Raw genomic sequence first — 13401 nt, 5'->3', positions numbered from 1 at the left:
TATTTGAACTTGGGTTCTCTAAGACTATTCCTATGTATGTCCATTGTGACAAATCACACTGCTATTTACATTACTTTCAATCTATTTTTTCATGAAAGAACAAAGCATATTGAGATTGATTGTCATTTTGTTCGAGAGAAACTTCAAGTCAATTATTAGTATTGAGTATATTCCTTCAAACAATAAAGTTGCTAATATTTTCACTGAAGTTTGTTATTGGTCCACTTAGTGATGTTTGTAACAAGCTGTGCATCTATGATGTTTATGTTCTAGCTTGAGGGGAGTGGTGGAAGTATACCGTAATATTTCTATTTTTGTCCTCTTTGTCCCTACTTTTGAGGGGTATATTGATACTTTTATTCTTTTATCAGATGTTATAAATAAACCATATTAGGGAGAGTGGGCATTCAAGCCCTATTCTCACCCTTCTCACTCACGCTTCTTCTCTCTTTTCTTCTCTCTTCTTCTTCTTCTCTCTCCAATTAACAAGCACTCGAGGAAAGGATCTCTCTCAAGGTTTATGGAATATGAATCCTAGAATCTAACAACTTTAAGTTGAGTTGAAATTTAAATTGCATTAGCAAACTTCACTCCACCTGTATTATAAAACCCACATCAAACTGACTAATTGAACTAGGTTCAATCAGACATTGTCAATAATTTAAAATTATAAAATTTTAAAATTGTGTCCTTAAGAACCTTTTTTAGTAGACCTCGAATTCTTTGCATTTAAAGTTTAGTCCTCAAGGAATTTTTCACCTAATCGAATCGAATTCTTTTATAAATTGAATCTAATAACTATTTTTGAGTTTTGAATTTATTCTATTTGACTAAGCTATTTTTAAGAAATCCAAGTACTGTAAAACTCTTATTTTTTACTTTTTAAGTGTAGTTGGTAATTTCCAACTTAACTTGTACCATTTTAGTTTCAACTCATTATATTGGGGTTGTATTTGAACTTTTATTTTAGAATATTTGATTGAGTTTGCAAATTGAACTTGAAATTTAAAATCAATTAAACTTGCTTACCCTTGAGCTGCTGATAGATGTCAGATTCTGACATGAAAACTAGGTTAATTATAATAGAATAGCCTTTATAATTGTGTTATAGGTGGTTATTTATCTGTTTTCAAATGAAACGTGCATTTATTGAATTTGGCATTAATCACTGTCTATATTGCATATTTTTCTCTCCTGAATTATATTTCATTGATTTTAGGGTTTATTTCTTCCTGAAATGATTTTTATGGATTCAATTATGGAATTTCAGGAGAATTTTGGTGGAGAAGGAGATATTTACCAAAATGCCATTAGTGAAAGAGGGAGATTTTTAGGGTAACAACGTTTTCAAAGAAAAGGGGGCTCGAGGGGGAAAAAGGGGGGAGAGCCGTGGACTGAAAATAGGGGAGAAACAGAGGAGACTGTCAATCGAAATAGGGGAGGTCGCCAACCGTTCGGAGGGAAGACCCGAGAGGGCTCCCTCTGAACGCCGTTCGTCACCGTCGTCCACCCCCATCCTACAATCGAGAACAGACCCGAGGAGAGCTCGAGAGAGTCTCCGTTGTGGCGAATTCGATGCTGCCATTTTCTGCTCGCCACACTGAGAGATTACCCGAGAGGGCTCCTCTAGCGCCGATTCCGCATTTCGACCATCCTTCGGCGTCGATTACCCATTTCCGACCATTTTCGCAGCTATTCCTACTCCGACAGAGACTCGAGAGAGCCGGTTAGAGGACTTCAGCTCCGTTTCTTTCTTCGTCGGTTGTCACCTCCATCCGTGGGTTTCTATCCTTCTTCACCGGCGTCGTCTCTACCTCTGGCCACTGCTCTTGCAACCCAAAGCCATCAATTTCTAGAAATTGCAGCCGTGAGAACGAGCCTTTGCTGCCTGAGAGAGAGGAAGGAGAAGGGGAGTTATTCGTCATTCTGTAATTCAATTTTCCTATAGTTTAAACTTAGGTTTTGAATGTTTATTAAATTTGATTTGAGAATTAATGTTTATGGAATATTTATTTTCGGGATATTTGATTAAATTAGCTAGTTAGGGTAGGATTGTAATTTAGGTTGGATTTTGGTATTTTAATTCGATTTCTGTCTTTCACTCTATGTGCCCGAGAGGGGCTAAACGCAAGGATTGAGAAATCGGATTCGTGATTACGTGGCGCTCGAGAGAGGCATGAATCACGATAAAATCCATAGTTGATAATTTTAGCATCATCACAATAGGAAATTGATTATCTGCATTCTATTGTAATCCGATCTCTGTCATTAACTCTAGGCTCCCGAGAGGGGCTAGACGCAAGGATTGAGAATCTGGATTCGTGGTTACGTGGCGCTCGAGAGAGGCACGAATCACGGTAAAATCCAGAGTTAACGTTTCCTGTTGTGCATGTAGTTAATTAGATTATTACTTGATAATTTAGGATATAATTAGTGTTTAGTTCAGATTAATTCATCATATTTGGTTAGGCTAGTTGATTAAAGAATACACAAAATTCAGTCCTTCCTATGGATATGACCCTCGCTTCCTGCTTAGATTACATGAACGATTCGTACGCTTGCGAGGTATAAAAGCCGATGTAATTAAATTTCACATCAACTGCTATTATATTAAGAAGGAAGATAGGTGGGGGTGTTGTCTGTGCTTGACTACTTTACATGATAGATTTAACTCATGTGGAGACACTTGAGAATGGATTAGTGACCTAGTTTGGGTTGTAATTTATTATAAAAATCCTTTATTTTTTTTTCATTAGAAAAAGTCCTCAAGGACTCAACTTGAGCAAAGATTTTTCAACTCTAAATTCATATGCCTAAACATATTTATTTATAACAATGTATTAATCTAATTTTTTACCGTAAGTAAAATCAATCGTTCTTCACATACGAATATGAAGTATAAATTTTTTTAAAAAATTTAAAAATATTAAATAATTTTACATTTTTGCCTCTCACTCAAAATATATATATATATATTTTTAATATTAGCTTATATTGGCTTTTCTTTGAGAAGTCTAAAAGCCATTTCATTAAGGCGGGTTTTGGAACACATGAAATGGAAATAAAAGAAAAGGAAGAGAAAAGAAAAGAAACAAAAATAGGCTTAGTTTCAGTTCTTTGGATGACTATGAAAAAGAAAAGAAAAATAGTAATATTTAAAAAATTTAATAATTAAGATTTTCTCTCAAGTTTCTGTTATTTTCTATTCTCCCTAAATTATACCATTTTTGTGAGAGAAGATCTATTAATTAAGAGAGAAAGTGATTTTCTCTCTTATTTTATTTTCTCTTAATGATTTTCTACTTTCGAACAACAAAAAATAATTTTCTCTCCTTTTTTCCTTTTATGTGGGTTCCACATAAGCCCTAACGGTGAAAAGGAAATTATCAAAATGAGCCGAAATTGAACAACAACCACCAAAAAAAAAAAATTAATTAGGAGATTACTTTTCTTTGAGGGAGCTATGTCCATTTTGTTTTAGGCTAATACTAGAAGTGGATAGGAAAATAGGTTTTCTGTTACCCTAATAAGAAATCATACAATAAAAAAATTATTAAAGTCACCTCTTATCTATTATTTAAAAAAAAATTATTTTGTTTCTATTAAAGATAAATATTATAATTATTTTTTATTATGTAGTATAGTTGCACAAACCTAAGAAAAAGTGTTTCGGGGATGGGTTTTTCCAAATCCAATTCAAACCCGACCCGAAACTAACTCACATACGATACGAAGATATAAAATGGAATCGAGACGGGCCGGGTTTACGGGAGTGAGGCGGAGACGGGGTTACAAAGATGGTGATCACCTAAGATACGAGTTTAATGAATCGGTTTTGTTTTTCGGATTTGGATTTTGAGTTTGTAGATGGGTTTCAGGTTCGGTGATTCGGTTTGGGTTCGGGTTTTGGTAAACCCGACCCTGATCCGTCCCGACCCGTGCCCGCCATCGTTGAGGTCAGGGGTCACGCACAGTTGGAGCAGCCCATAGTTCTCAGTGCGGATGGTCCTCGCCATTACCGAAATAAAAACCGAAAAGGTCGTCGAGACTTTCAGAGTTGAGAATTGAAAAGAATTGAAAGCACAGTGAGACAACACTTGCTGCAACTACAAGCAATCTTTGATTGTTTTCTCTGGAGATTCCACGACTTCAGCAAACGGTTACAGCTCGTCGTACCAGCGATGGCATCTCAGACGTCTTCTCCCGTCCTCTGTGCCTCCTTTAATCAAGATAACAGGTACCTTTGGACCTTTGATCCTTTGGACAAAAGCATGCATTCAATAATTTCTTATACTGTGAAAACTCAGGGCTTTTTCAATAGGATTGCGGGATGGTTTCAAGATTTTCGATTCAGAGACAGGACGACTATGTTACGAAAGATGTGAGTGGTATTATTTTAAATTTGTTAGATGTTTCTGCAAGCTCGAACTTCCCATTTCGTCTCCTAACTTTCTCTAAACTGTAAAAAAATCCTCCCTTTTCTTGGCACTTGTTGACCTGACTTAATTCCATGTTCGCCGCTAGCCATTGGAACAGTTAATATTGTGGAAATGCTATTTAGCACGAATCTTCTTGCGGTTGTAGGAGCTGGGGAGCAGGTACTTTATTAGCATTTTGTGCTAATTGATTAAAGTCCTTCCTTTAAAGCAAAATGTAAGGAAAAATTGCTTTGTGGTCACTTAAGTTTTATAAATTCTACTGGAACAGCCATCTTTATCCCCTCGTCGGCTTTGTTTATTCAATACCATGACTGGAAGTGCTCTCAGAGAATTGAATTTTCTAACTTCAATCCTTGCAGTTCGCTTGAATAGACAAAGGTAAAAAATTTCGGAATTTGTATGAAAAATGTACATGGTTGCTGTTAGAAGTTTGCTGTGCAGTTTAAAATTTCTTGTACCAAAATTTCTTTTCTATGCTGAACTTAGGCATAACCAAACGATTGTTAACTCTGGCCCTTTTCCTGTGCTTTGAAGGCTGGTTGTTGTTTTGCAAGAGAAAACATACATTTATGACTTGAACAGCCTCACAATCTTGGACACCATTGACACAGTACCAAATAATAAAGGTTAAGAGTTGGCATTGCAGGATGTGCTTTTATCAGTTTTTTCTTATTTTAGCATTGTGTTTCTATTGCTTTCTGTTCAGTGTTATGATGGTGTAACCTTGGTCTTTATGGATAGTATCATTGGTCATATGTTATTCTTCTTTACGGCTTACCAAAAGATGGAATTTTAAAAGCATAGATTTAGTGAAACTTTCAATATGTTTGCAACATTAAAATTTTGAATCACTTGCTGACATTTTCAGCAAATTTATGTCAGGACTTTGTGCATTCTCCCCTAGCCCTGATGCTTGCTATTTAGCTCTTCCTGCCAGTACAAGCAGTGGATCTGTTCTAGTGTACAATGTGATGGATCTGCATTCGCATTGTCAGGTTAGTTTTACTATCTTTAGTCCTCCCCCTCCTTGGTATGAATTTGTCAGTATGTTTCAAACTTCAGTGTATTTTTGTTTCCTAAACCAAAAAATTTCTTTAGGACTGAGGAAATTGCTCCTCTCTCTCTCTCTCTCTCTCTCTGCTTTCTCTATATCATTAGATAAAATCTTTTATATATTTCAGAAACATAATTATTATTAATGAAGAAAGAGCAAAATGTTGAGTTGACACTATGTATATCTAGCACAGGCATTGTCTAACATGCCTGCTGGTGCTATTTACACTTTATATGCAAAGAATTGCTAACTATAAAAAATAATGTTACAGCTTTCTTGATGATTTCTGATCACATATTTGGAGCATTTTCTCAGAGAGAAGTTTTATTTGGTGTATTGGTTTGGTCAAAGTGAGCATATTCCGATCATAGTTTTAAAACTCATTGCTTGCCACTTGACTAGAGTGAGGCAACTCGGATAAGCAAAACTAGGAAAACTTTATAAAACTAGTTTTCCTAAATAACTTATCAGTTTGCTATAGGATGAGAAACTAAGCTTAGTTATTTCAATAGTAGAAATCAATTTTTTTGTTTATGTTATTCTTCGATCGACCTTTTTATTATCTTTGTTGTATTATCAACTTTGTTCAATGAGATATTAAGAGTTCCTCATGGTAATCTAATATTTTGCAAACTTTAGTACACCCACTAAATTATTATTTTTAACTTAAAGGCAACAATTAGAGGCATGATTTATGATTTTGTTATAATATCAACATTAGATTGTATCTTTGCCTATATGTTTTTTATTTAGTAATGTGGCAGTGTTTACCCCTTCATGTGTGTAGTGTTGATAGAAGCCCTCTTAAGGGTATTTTGGTCATTCACGTGTAGGGATAATTTGGTACATTGAATGTAAGTGGGTTAAGGAAATAGTTGTAGTGTGTTAAAGGGGTAAACTAGTCTTTCTTTCAAGTTGATACTAGGAGGCTTTAAGTTGAGTTAGTCCCCTTTGAAGTTGCTTAGTCCAAGGAGTCGTAGTTAGGGAAAGTCTAAAGGAGTGTATTTCCTAGTATTAGTGTGTATTTTTTTTTTGAAGAAGGTGTATTAATAAAACAGAAGAAAATTACAAAATTTGTGGGAGCACATCCCTTACAACCAGCGATTGTAGGGTAGTTCCCTGCCTGGCAAGCACATCTGCCGTGAATTTGCAAATCTCGGAATGTGAGACCAAATACAAGAAACAATTGAGGTAATTTCTAAAATTTCTTTAAAAGTATCCCAGTGCCTCCACGGAGGAGAAGACACGTTCTCACACCAACCTATCACCACTTTGGAGTCTCCTTTAGCATGGAGGCCCCCCCTGCATTTATCTCTAAAGACACGAAGACCGGAGAGGAGACCATGTAACTTAGCAGACGTAGAGTCTGATATACCAAGGGGGCCGGCATAAGTGAAAAGATGATTGCCGGAATGGTCTGAAATAACTCCTTCGAAACCAGAAATACCAGGGTTGCCAAGAGACGAGCCGTCAAAATTTAACTTTAGAAAACTAGGATCAGGAGGAGTCCATTTTTGCATGACCGGAGGCTTTTTCCCAATGTGTATCAATGCCAAGTTTCTCTAATTTTCACGAATGGAGGAACCCAGATAGGAAAAGAAAGCTTTCTTTGTTAATGGGCAAGTTGATATATGCCCAACCACTCTGTCCGCAACTCGGTCTAAAGATTCGTTTTTTGCATCAAAACCTCTTCTATTTCGCTCATTCCAAAGCCCCCACGGGATAAAATTGGCACATGCTGAGAGCATCATCTTTCCAAGACTCGGCATAGGGGTACCCATGAGAGATTTATTGAACGTGAGCAGATCAGCCGCCATGCAGAACTGAAGCCCAAACTTTCCAAGAATGCTGATCCACACCTTCGAAGAGAAGCTGCAATGGGGAAGAATGTGACTGGTAGTTTCATTTTCAAAATTGCAGAATGGACATAAGGGATCCACTGAAGGGTGTCATCTTCTTCTCAATATGGCTGCCGAGAGAATTTTACCTTGACAGTAGTATTAGTGTGTATGGATCTATTTAATGAAGAAGCAAGGGTTGAGTAGAGAATGTAGAAACCCTAACTTATGTTGTTTCACTTTCACATCTTCTCACAATACCCTAGCATGAGTTTCAACCCTTCCCTTCTCACAAGCTATACTCGATCCTTCTGATGGGACTTGCTCTTTCTCTCTTTGATACCATGAGTTCATAAGGGTCCTGATAATTAGCATCTAAGCAATTCTTTCCATGGGAAAGAGAAGAATTGGTTTTTGGTGCAAGTATGAGAGTGTTGCAAGAAGTTTTTTTTTTTTTTTTTTGGATAATAGTTTTCTCTGCTTCCACAACCTCTCTTCTTTCTTGATTTAAGTTTTAGGAGGTTCCTTTGGAGGTTCGACTTGAAAGATATGATATTTTCTCCTAAAAGATCCACTTTTCACCACAAACCCTAATGTCCAAGTTCAGAGGAAGAGGACGGCATTGAGTCACATCGACATCCTCAAGTTACCTTGTCTACAGCCTGGCAAAGCAAGAACTCAAAATCTTGAGTCGCCTTGAGTAAAACCCGAGAGTATTGATCAGCCTCAAGTCGCCACGACTTCTGCGATTGGACATAGACGGCTCCTAAGACTGACACTCAAGACCGTATAAAGATTTTGTCCACTTGCTTTGATGGAGTTATATCAAGAATTTATGGCTTCATAGTTGGAAAAGGCCTCAATGAGTCCAAACTTGGCACCTCATAGACTACAGTTTTAGACACAGTTTGAGACACTAAGACACCCCTTCTTCTGTCTATGGCCTAACATATGCAATAATTCATAATTCAAATATCATGAAACCCACACGTACGTTAAACAAGCCTTCATGGGGTGCTCTTGGCCACACCTTCAGCCAAGGAAGACTGGTCAGAAATAGAGGTTATGACCTCACTCAACCTTGCCACATTCCTCACAACATGTCCAAAAAACTTCAGTGGTGAACAGCTAATATCAGTTTTCCTTGATACAAGCCTGAGGACTACCTGAAGCATTGTGCCATTAAAGCTGAATGATACTTTGTCTTCCACAAAATGGCAAAGGATCTAAAGTTACTAACCTCTTTCCATCAAGTGATATGTGACGCCATCTCATGGGTCATGTGGTATACAAAGACTCGTCCCAACCTGAGTTGAAATCTTTTTGTTCGAGCATTGTGTGTTTGTTTTAAACCCTTAGAATACGGAGATTTTGATGCAGCATTTACTAAGCTATGTGAAATAAGTTTGGTTATGAATTATCAAGTTGAGTTTGAGCACCTCACCAATTGGGTGGATTGCTTACAAAAGACGCAAGTCAGTTGCTTTACAAGTGGACTCAAGGCCGAGTTAGCAGCTGAGGTAAAACTCTTCAAACCAAAGACACTACTCAAAGTCAATGAACTTGTGACAATGTATGAAAATAAAATGTTAGGAAATGTGCAACCAATGCCTAACACAACAAACACATTGGCAACCAAATGCTATTCAAGAACTAACTCAAGAAGCAATTTGACCCACCAAACCAAAAGATTATGCTTAACAATGACAAAAGTTAGACCCTTGGCCACTGGTACGAGAGATTCCTAGTGTACTTGATTGATGACATGGGAGGCTTGTTCACCTATGTAGTACGCGAGTTTCCCAACACCAGCGGCTGATACTAAAGACCAATTGTCTTTGAACCTTGAGGTTGAGGTTCTTATAGGAGTGGAATGATAGAAGCCATCATAGGGGTGCGACCAATATGCTAAAATTTCCAGAGTTGATGGAACATAAAAAGCTAGGCCCTTAAATCTATCCTATACCAGACTCGCCCAATCTAGAAACCTGTCAAATTTACAAGTTTGCCCCATGAATGAAAAATAAAGCTACTCAATTAAACAGCATACTATTTTGGGCCCCTAACAAGTATTTTGGTCATTACATGTGTAGGCTTAACTTGGTAAATTGGGTGTTAGTGGGTTAAGGGAATGTTTGTAGTGTGTTAAAAGGGATAGATTAGTCTTTCTTTCAAATTGGCTCAAGGAGTCTTCAAGTTAGGCCCTCTCAAGTTGTTTAGTCTACAAGGAGCCTGAGTTAAGGGGAAGTCAAGTTAGAGAATGTTCGTAGTGTTAGTGTATAATGAACTATTTAATGAAGAAGGAAGGGTTGAGTACAGCATCTAGAAATCTTAACTTGTTCTGTTTTCTGTTATGTGTCTTCTAGCAAAACACTAGTTGAGCTCCAGCCCTTCCCTCCCTCTCACAAACTGTACTTGATCCCTCTAGTTGGACTCTCTCTCTCTACATAAATACATTATCCACGTGCAAATTGCAGATGCAGGAAGTCTTTTCAAGTTTATTGGTTGATTTGATCCCTTTGTCTCTATGGATGTGTCATCGCTGACCTGGATCAGAATTTCCATCCTGCCAAAAGGTCAGTAGTAGCTTTGCACAAAACAGAAAGAAAAAAGGTCAGTCACCTGGCTATGGGCTCAACCTTAACATGGACATTTTGACCAGCTGTTAATTATAGTTTGTCTGATCCATCCACCTTTCCGTTTTCTCTTTTAAGAGACCTTCGCTGTTGTGTTTTTTTTTTCCAATATAATCATGTATATAACACACCAACAATTCATTTTGACTAGAAATCAGCACACAAAACTTATGGAATACTTTGTTTTCTCAAAGGACAATTTTTTTTGTGAATTTGTATATGTTGAGTGGGAAAAAAGTCCCATAATGAAAAATGAGAAGAAAAGTTTATGGTTATAAAGTTGAGCAATAAGTTTCCTAAGTGGCTAGTCATTTTGGGATGATACCGGGCTCAACTAAAAAATCCAACAGTATATTACCAAATATTAAGACCAGAACAAACTTCATGATTCAATTACTGTACACTGCATGTAAAAAATAATTTTACCCAACAAAGCAAAATGATCAGCTTAAATCTTTTCCCATTTTAACATGCCTCAGTTGTAATTTTTGAGAAGTCTGCGATGGTGGTGTACCATTTATGTATGGTACAGGGTTTTGCATTGCCATTAATGATTTGTAGCCCTGGATCTGTCCTGTTGACTGGCTGTGCAAGCAATTTCTCCTTTTGCTAGCTACTTGTGAAAAATAATGAGTAATCCATCGTATGGGGTTTATCGCATTCATATATATGTTTGCTTAATTATGTATATGATCTGCTGATTTTGGCATGTATAAGCCTGTTAAGTAGTGTACTTCAGCCATTTCATTTTCTTTCTTGCATTCCGCAAACAATAAATTTTGAGAACATTAGAACTATATTCCTAATGCCCGGGCTCATTTCTTTTATTGGGAAGTTTATTTATCATTTGAACTTATAAACAGATTGATGCTCACCGTTCTCCATTAGCTGCGGTTGTACTTTCTTCAAATGGAACCTACATGGCTACAGCTTCTGAGCAGGGAACGATAATAAGAGTACATATTGTTTCACAAGCAACTATGGTAAAGCATTTGAGTTTTTTATTCAACAACCTTCTAGGTAGCTATAAATGATCTGCAACTGACATGAGTGCCTTAAGATCTAGAGGTATTTTTGTTAAGTTGGGTCCAAGGCCCATCCCAAAATGAAATAAGGCCTAGGACCCAATTTAACATGGTATCAGAGCAACCACTCAGCTTGTGGGCATTCCACCCAAATTATCCATGTACCACATATGAGGGCCTCCACCCAAATTATCCACGTGCCTACACGTGAGGGGAAGTGTTAAGGAATAGTCCCACATGGATTAGTGAGATAAAAGATCTTGAGTTTATGAGTTGACAGAAGTTTCCTAAGTGGCTAGTCATTTTGGGATAAGGCCTAGGACCCAATTTAACAATTTTTACTTTGAATGCTAACAATTTTTTCTCTCCTGCAGTCCTATAGTTTTCGAAGAGGAACATATCCATCAACTATCTATTCTTTGTCATTTGGTCCCTCTGCTCAAATTCCTGATATTTTAATTGCTACAAGCTCTTCAGGATCCATCCATGTGTTCTATCTTGGGTTTATGATAACTCAGAGGTGAGAAGCAATGGAAGAACGATTTAATGAATGATGAGGAAAGAACTTGTTAGCCTTTTTTGTTTTTCGAAGTACTTGCGGTATCATGGCAATATGCATTTGGTAGCTTGTTACCTAATCTACTCTGTGTGTTTTCCATCTTCCAGAAACAGAAGATCAGGTAGCGTGCTAGGATCAGTGCTTCCCAATTCTATTAATGATGCCTTTGATCACACTCATCACCATGTGCTTCATAATGCAGCCCCAGCCGGAGTGAAAAGGTGAAGCACCCAGTTTTGGTTGTCCATACCCTACTTTCTCTCTCTCTCTCTCTCTCTACCCATAATTTGGATGGGATTATGCAGCCTTGCAGTCATTCATGCTGTACATAAAGTTCAAAGTACATCTGCAACTCCATCTGCCGCTTTGAGGTGAGATTTACTGTCTGACATTATCCTCAAAGTGAACGCGTTTGTGTTGTTATGGAACTGTTTTGCGAGTAGGTTACACTAAAAATTTATGATGGCAGGCTTTCATGCCAGCCGGACCCTGCTTTGTATGGTTAAGTTTACCACCCAACATATATTCAAAAGAAAAGAAGATAAGAAGAAACAAACAGACAAACGAAAAAAAAAGTCTTAAATAACACTAAATTGCACAGAACTGAACCTGGTTTATCTTCTTTGTTTTTTTCTCAATTTGTTCTGAGTATTCCTCTCACTTCAGCGAGTTTATAGAAATCAGAGGCATGCTGACTTACTCATGAAATTTATGTACCACTGTGGCATCACGAAGGTTGTAATCTGTGTCAAGATGGTTACGTGACTTGTTGGGTTCACCGAGATTTGGGAGTAAGGGTGGTCATGGGTCAGGTTTTCCGAAACCTGAACCTGACCCCGAAACTAGAACCTGAAAAAACACCAAAATGTTAAACCCGATCATCCCTGTCTTGTCCCTATAAACCCGATCATCCGTGCCCTATCCCCATAAACCCCACCCATCTTTGACCCGTCCATACCCTGTTTTATATCCTTGTCTTGTCCCCTCAGGTCAGGTTTGGGAAAACCCATCCGCGACCTGAAAACCCAATGAGTGTTTTTCCTGCCTCATCCCTGACCTGAAACTTGATAGGTTTTTTTTCCTACTCTATCACTGACCTACGGGATGAAACCTGAAATGTGAACCTGGGGTTTTCGGGTCGAGTTCCCTGTGAAACTCGACCCACCTACCCTATTTGAGAGGTGGTGCGGATGATCAAACTCATCCCCGCCCAACCACCAAGGTATGGTGACCCACTCAGGGTGGCCCTACCTTGGTGTTGTGTGCTTGACTTATTTTTGTTGGGATCAGTCAGCTTTTCTGACATATTTGGTAAGCATGTGCCTCTATTGAAATTGGTAACTACAGCTGAGCTCTTCTTGGGTTGCTGATCAGGGCATCTATTTTTGCTATCAACTGTGATGGATACTTCCGAGAATGTAATTTTAGTATCAACCATATGAACGAGTCTTCATGGAGCTTGGAACGCGAGTTTAATCTATTAACAGTTCCAGACGACATGTTTGCTCATAAATTGTATCAAGGTTTTCCGGGCGCTGATTATAGCTTACAGTCGTCTGGGTAACAGCTTTTTTAGAAGCATGAAAAGAAGAAGAAAAAAGAGCAGGCATCTGAACATCTGTACAGAAAAGGATCAGGTAATCGTTTTGGGTAATTTTAAATTTGCATTTTCTTTTATTTTTTCGACTTTATGGAACAATTGTATCATGTAAATCAGAAATAAGATATCACAGATGTTCGAAATACAACTTCTCTGTGCAACTGAGGCTCCACCATGGCATATATTCCGTCTAAGAAAGGCACAGGAGTTGGAACTAATGACGCCTAGTATTCTCCATTTGCTTTCTATT

General features: G+C 37.8%; 1 protein-coding gene across 1 annotated transcript; it reads left to right on the top strand.

Moving 5' to 3' along the window:
* Positions 1-4074: 4074 nt before the first annotated feature.
* On the top strand, positions 4075-13299 carry LOC137935026 (autophagy-related protein 18b). Its single transcript, XM_068779654.1, has 11 exons — positions 4075-4237; positions 4308-4381; positions 4525-4598; positions 4708-4817; positions 4974-5065; positions 5322-5434; positions 10831-10950; positions 11367-11512; positions 11659-11772; positions 11857-11922; positions 12926-13299. Exons 1-11 carry the CDS (start codon positions 4182-4184, stop codon positions 13113-13115), a joined length of 1155 nt encoding a protein of 384 aa, XP_068635755.1. The 5' UTR covers positions 4075-4181; the 3' UTR covers positions 13116-13299.
* The last annotated feature ends 102 nt before the right edge of the window (positions 13300-13401 follow it).

This window comes from Aristolochia californica, unplaced genomic scaffold (genome assembly GCF_029961685.1).
Source record: "Aristolochia californica isolate CCGP_79_NKW_82.1479 unplaced genomic scaffold, dmAriCali1.0.hap1 SCAF_6, whole genome shotgun sequence".
NCBI classification, from domain to species: domain Eukaryota; kingdom Viridiplantae; phylum Streptophyta; class Magnoliopsida; order Piperales; family Aristolochiaceae; genus Aristolochia; species Aristolochia californica.
This window is presented reverse-complemented; position numbering and strand designations above follow the sequence as displayed.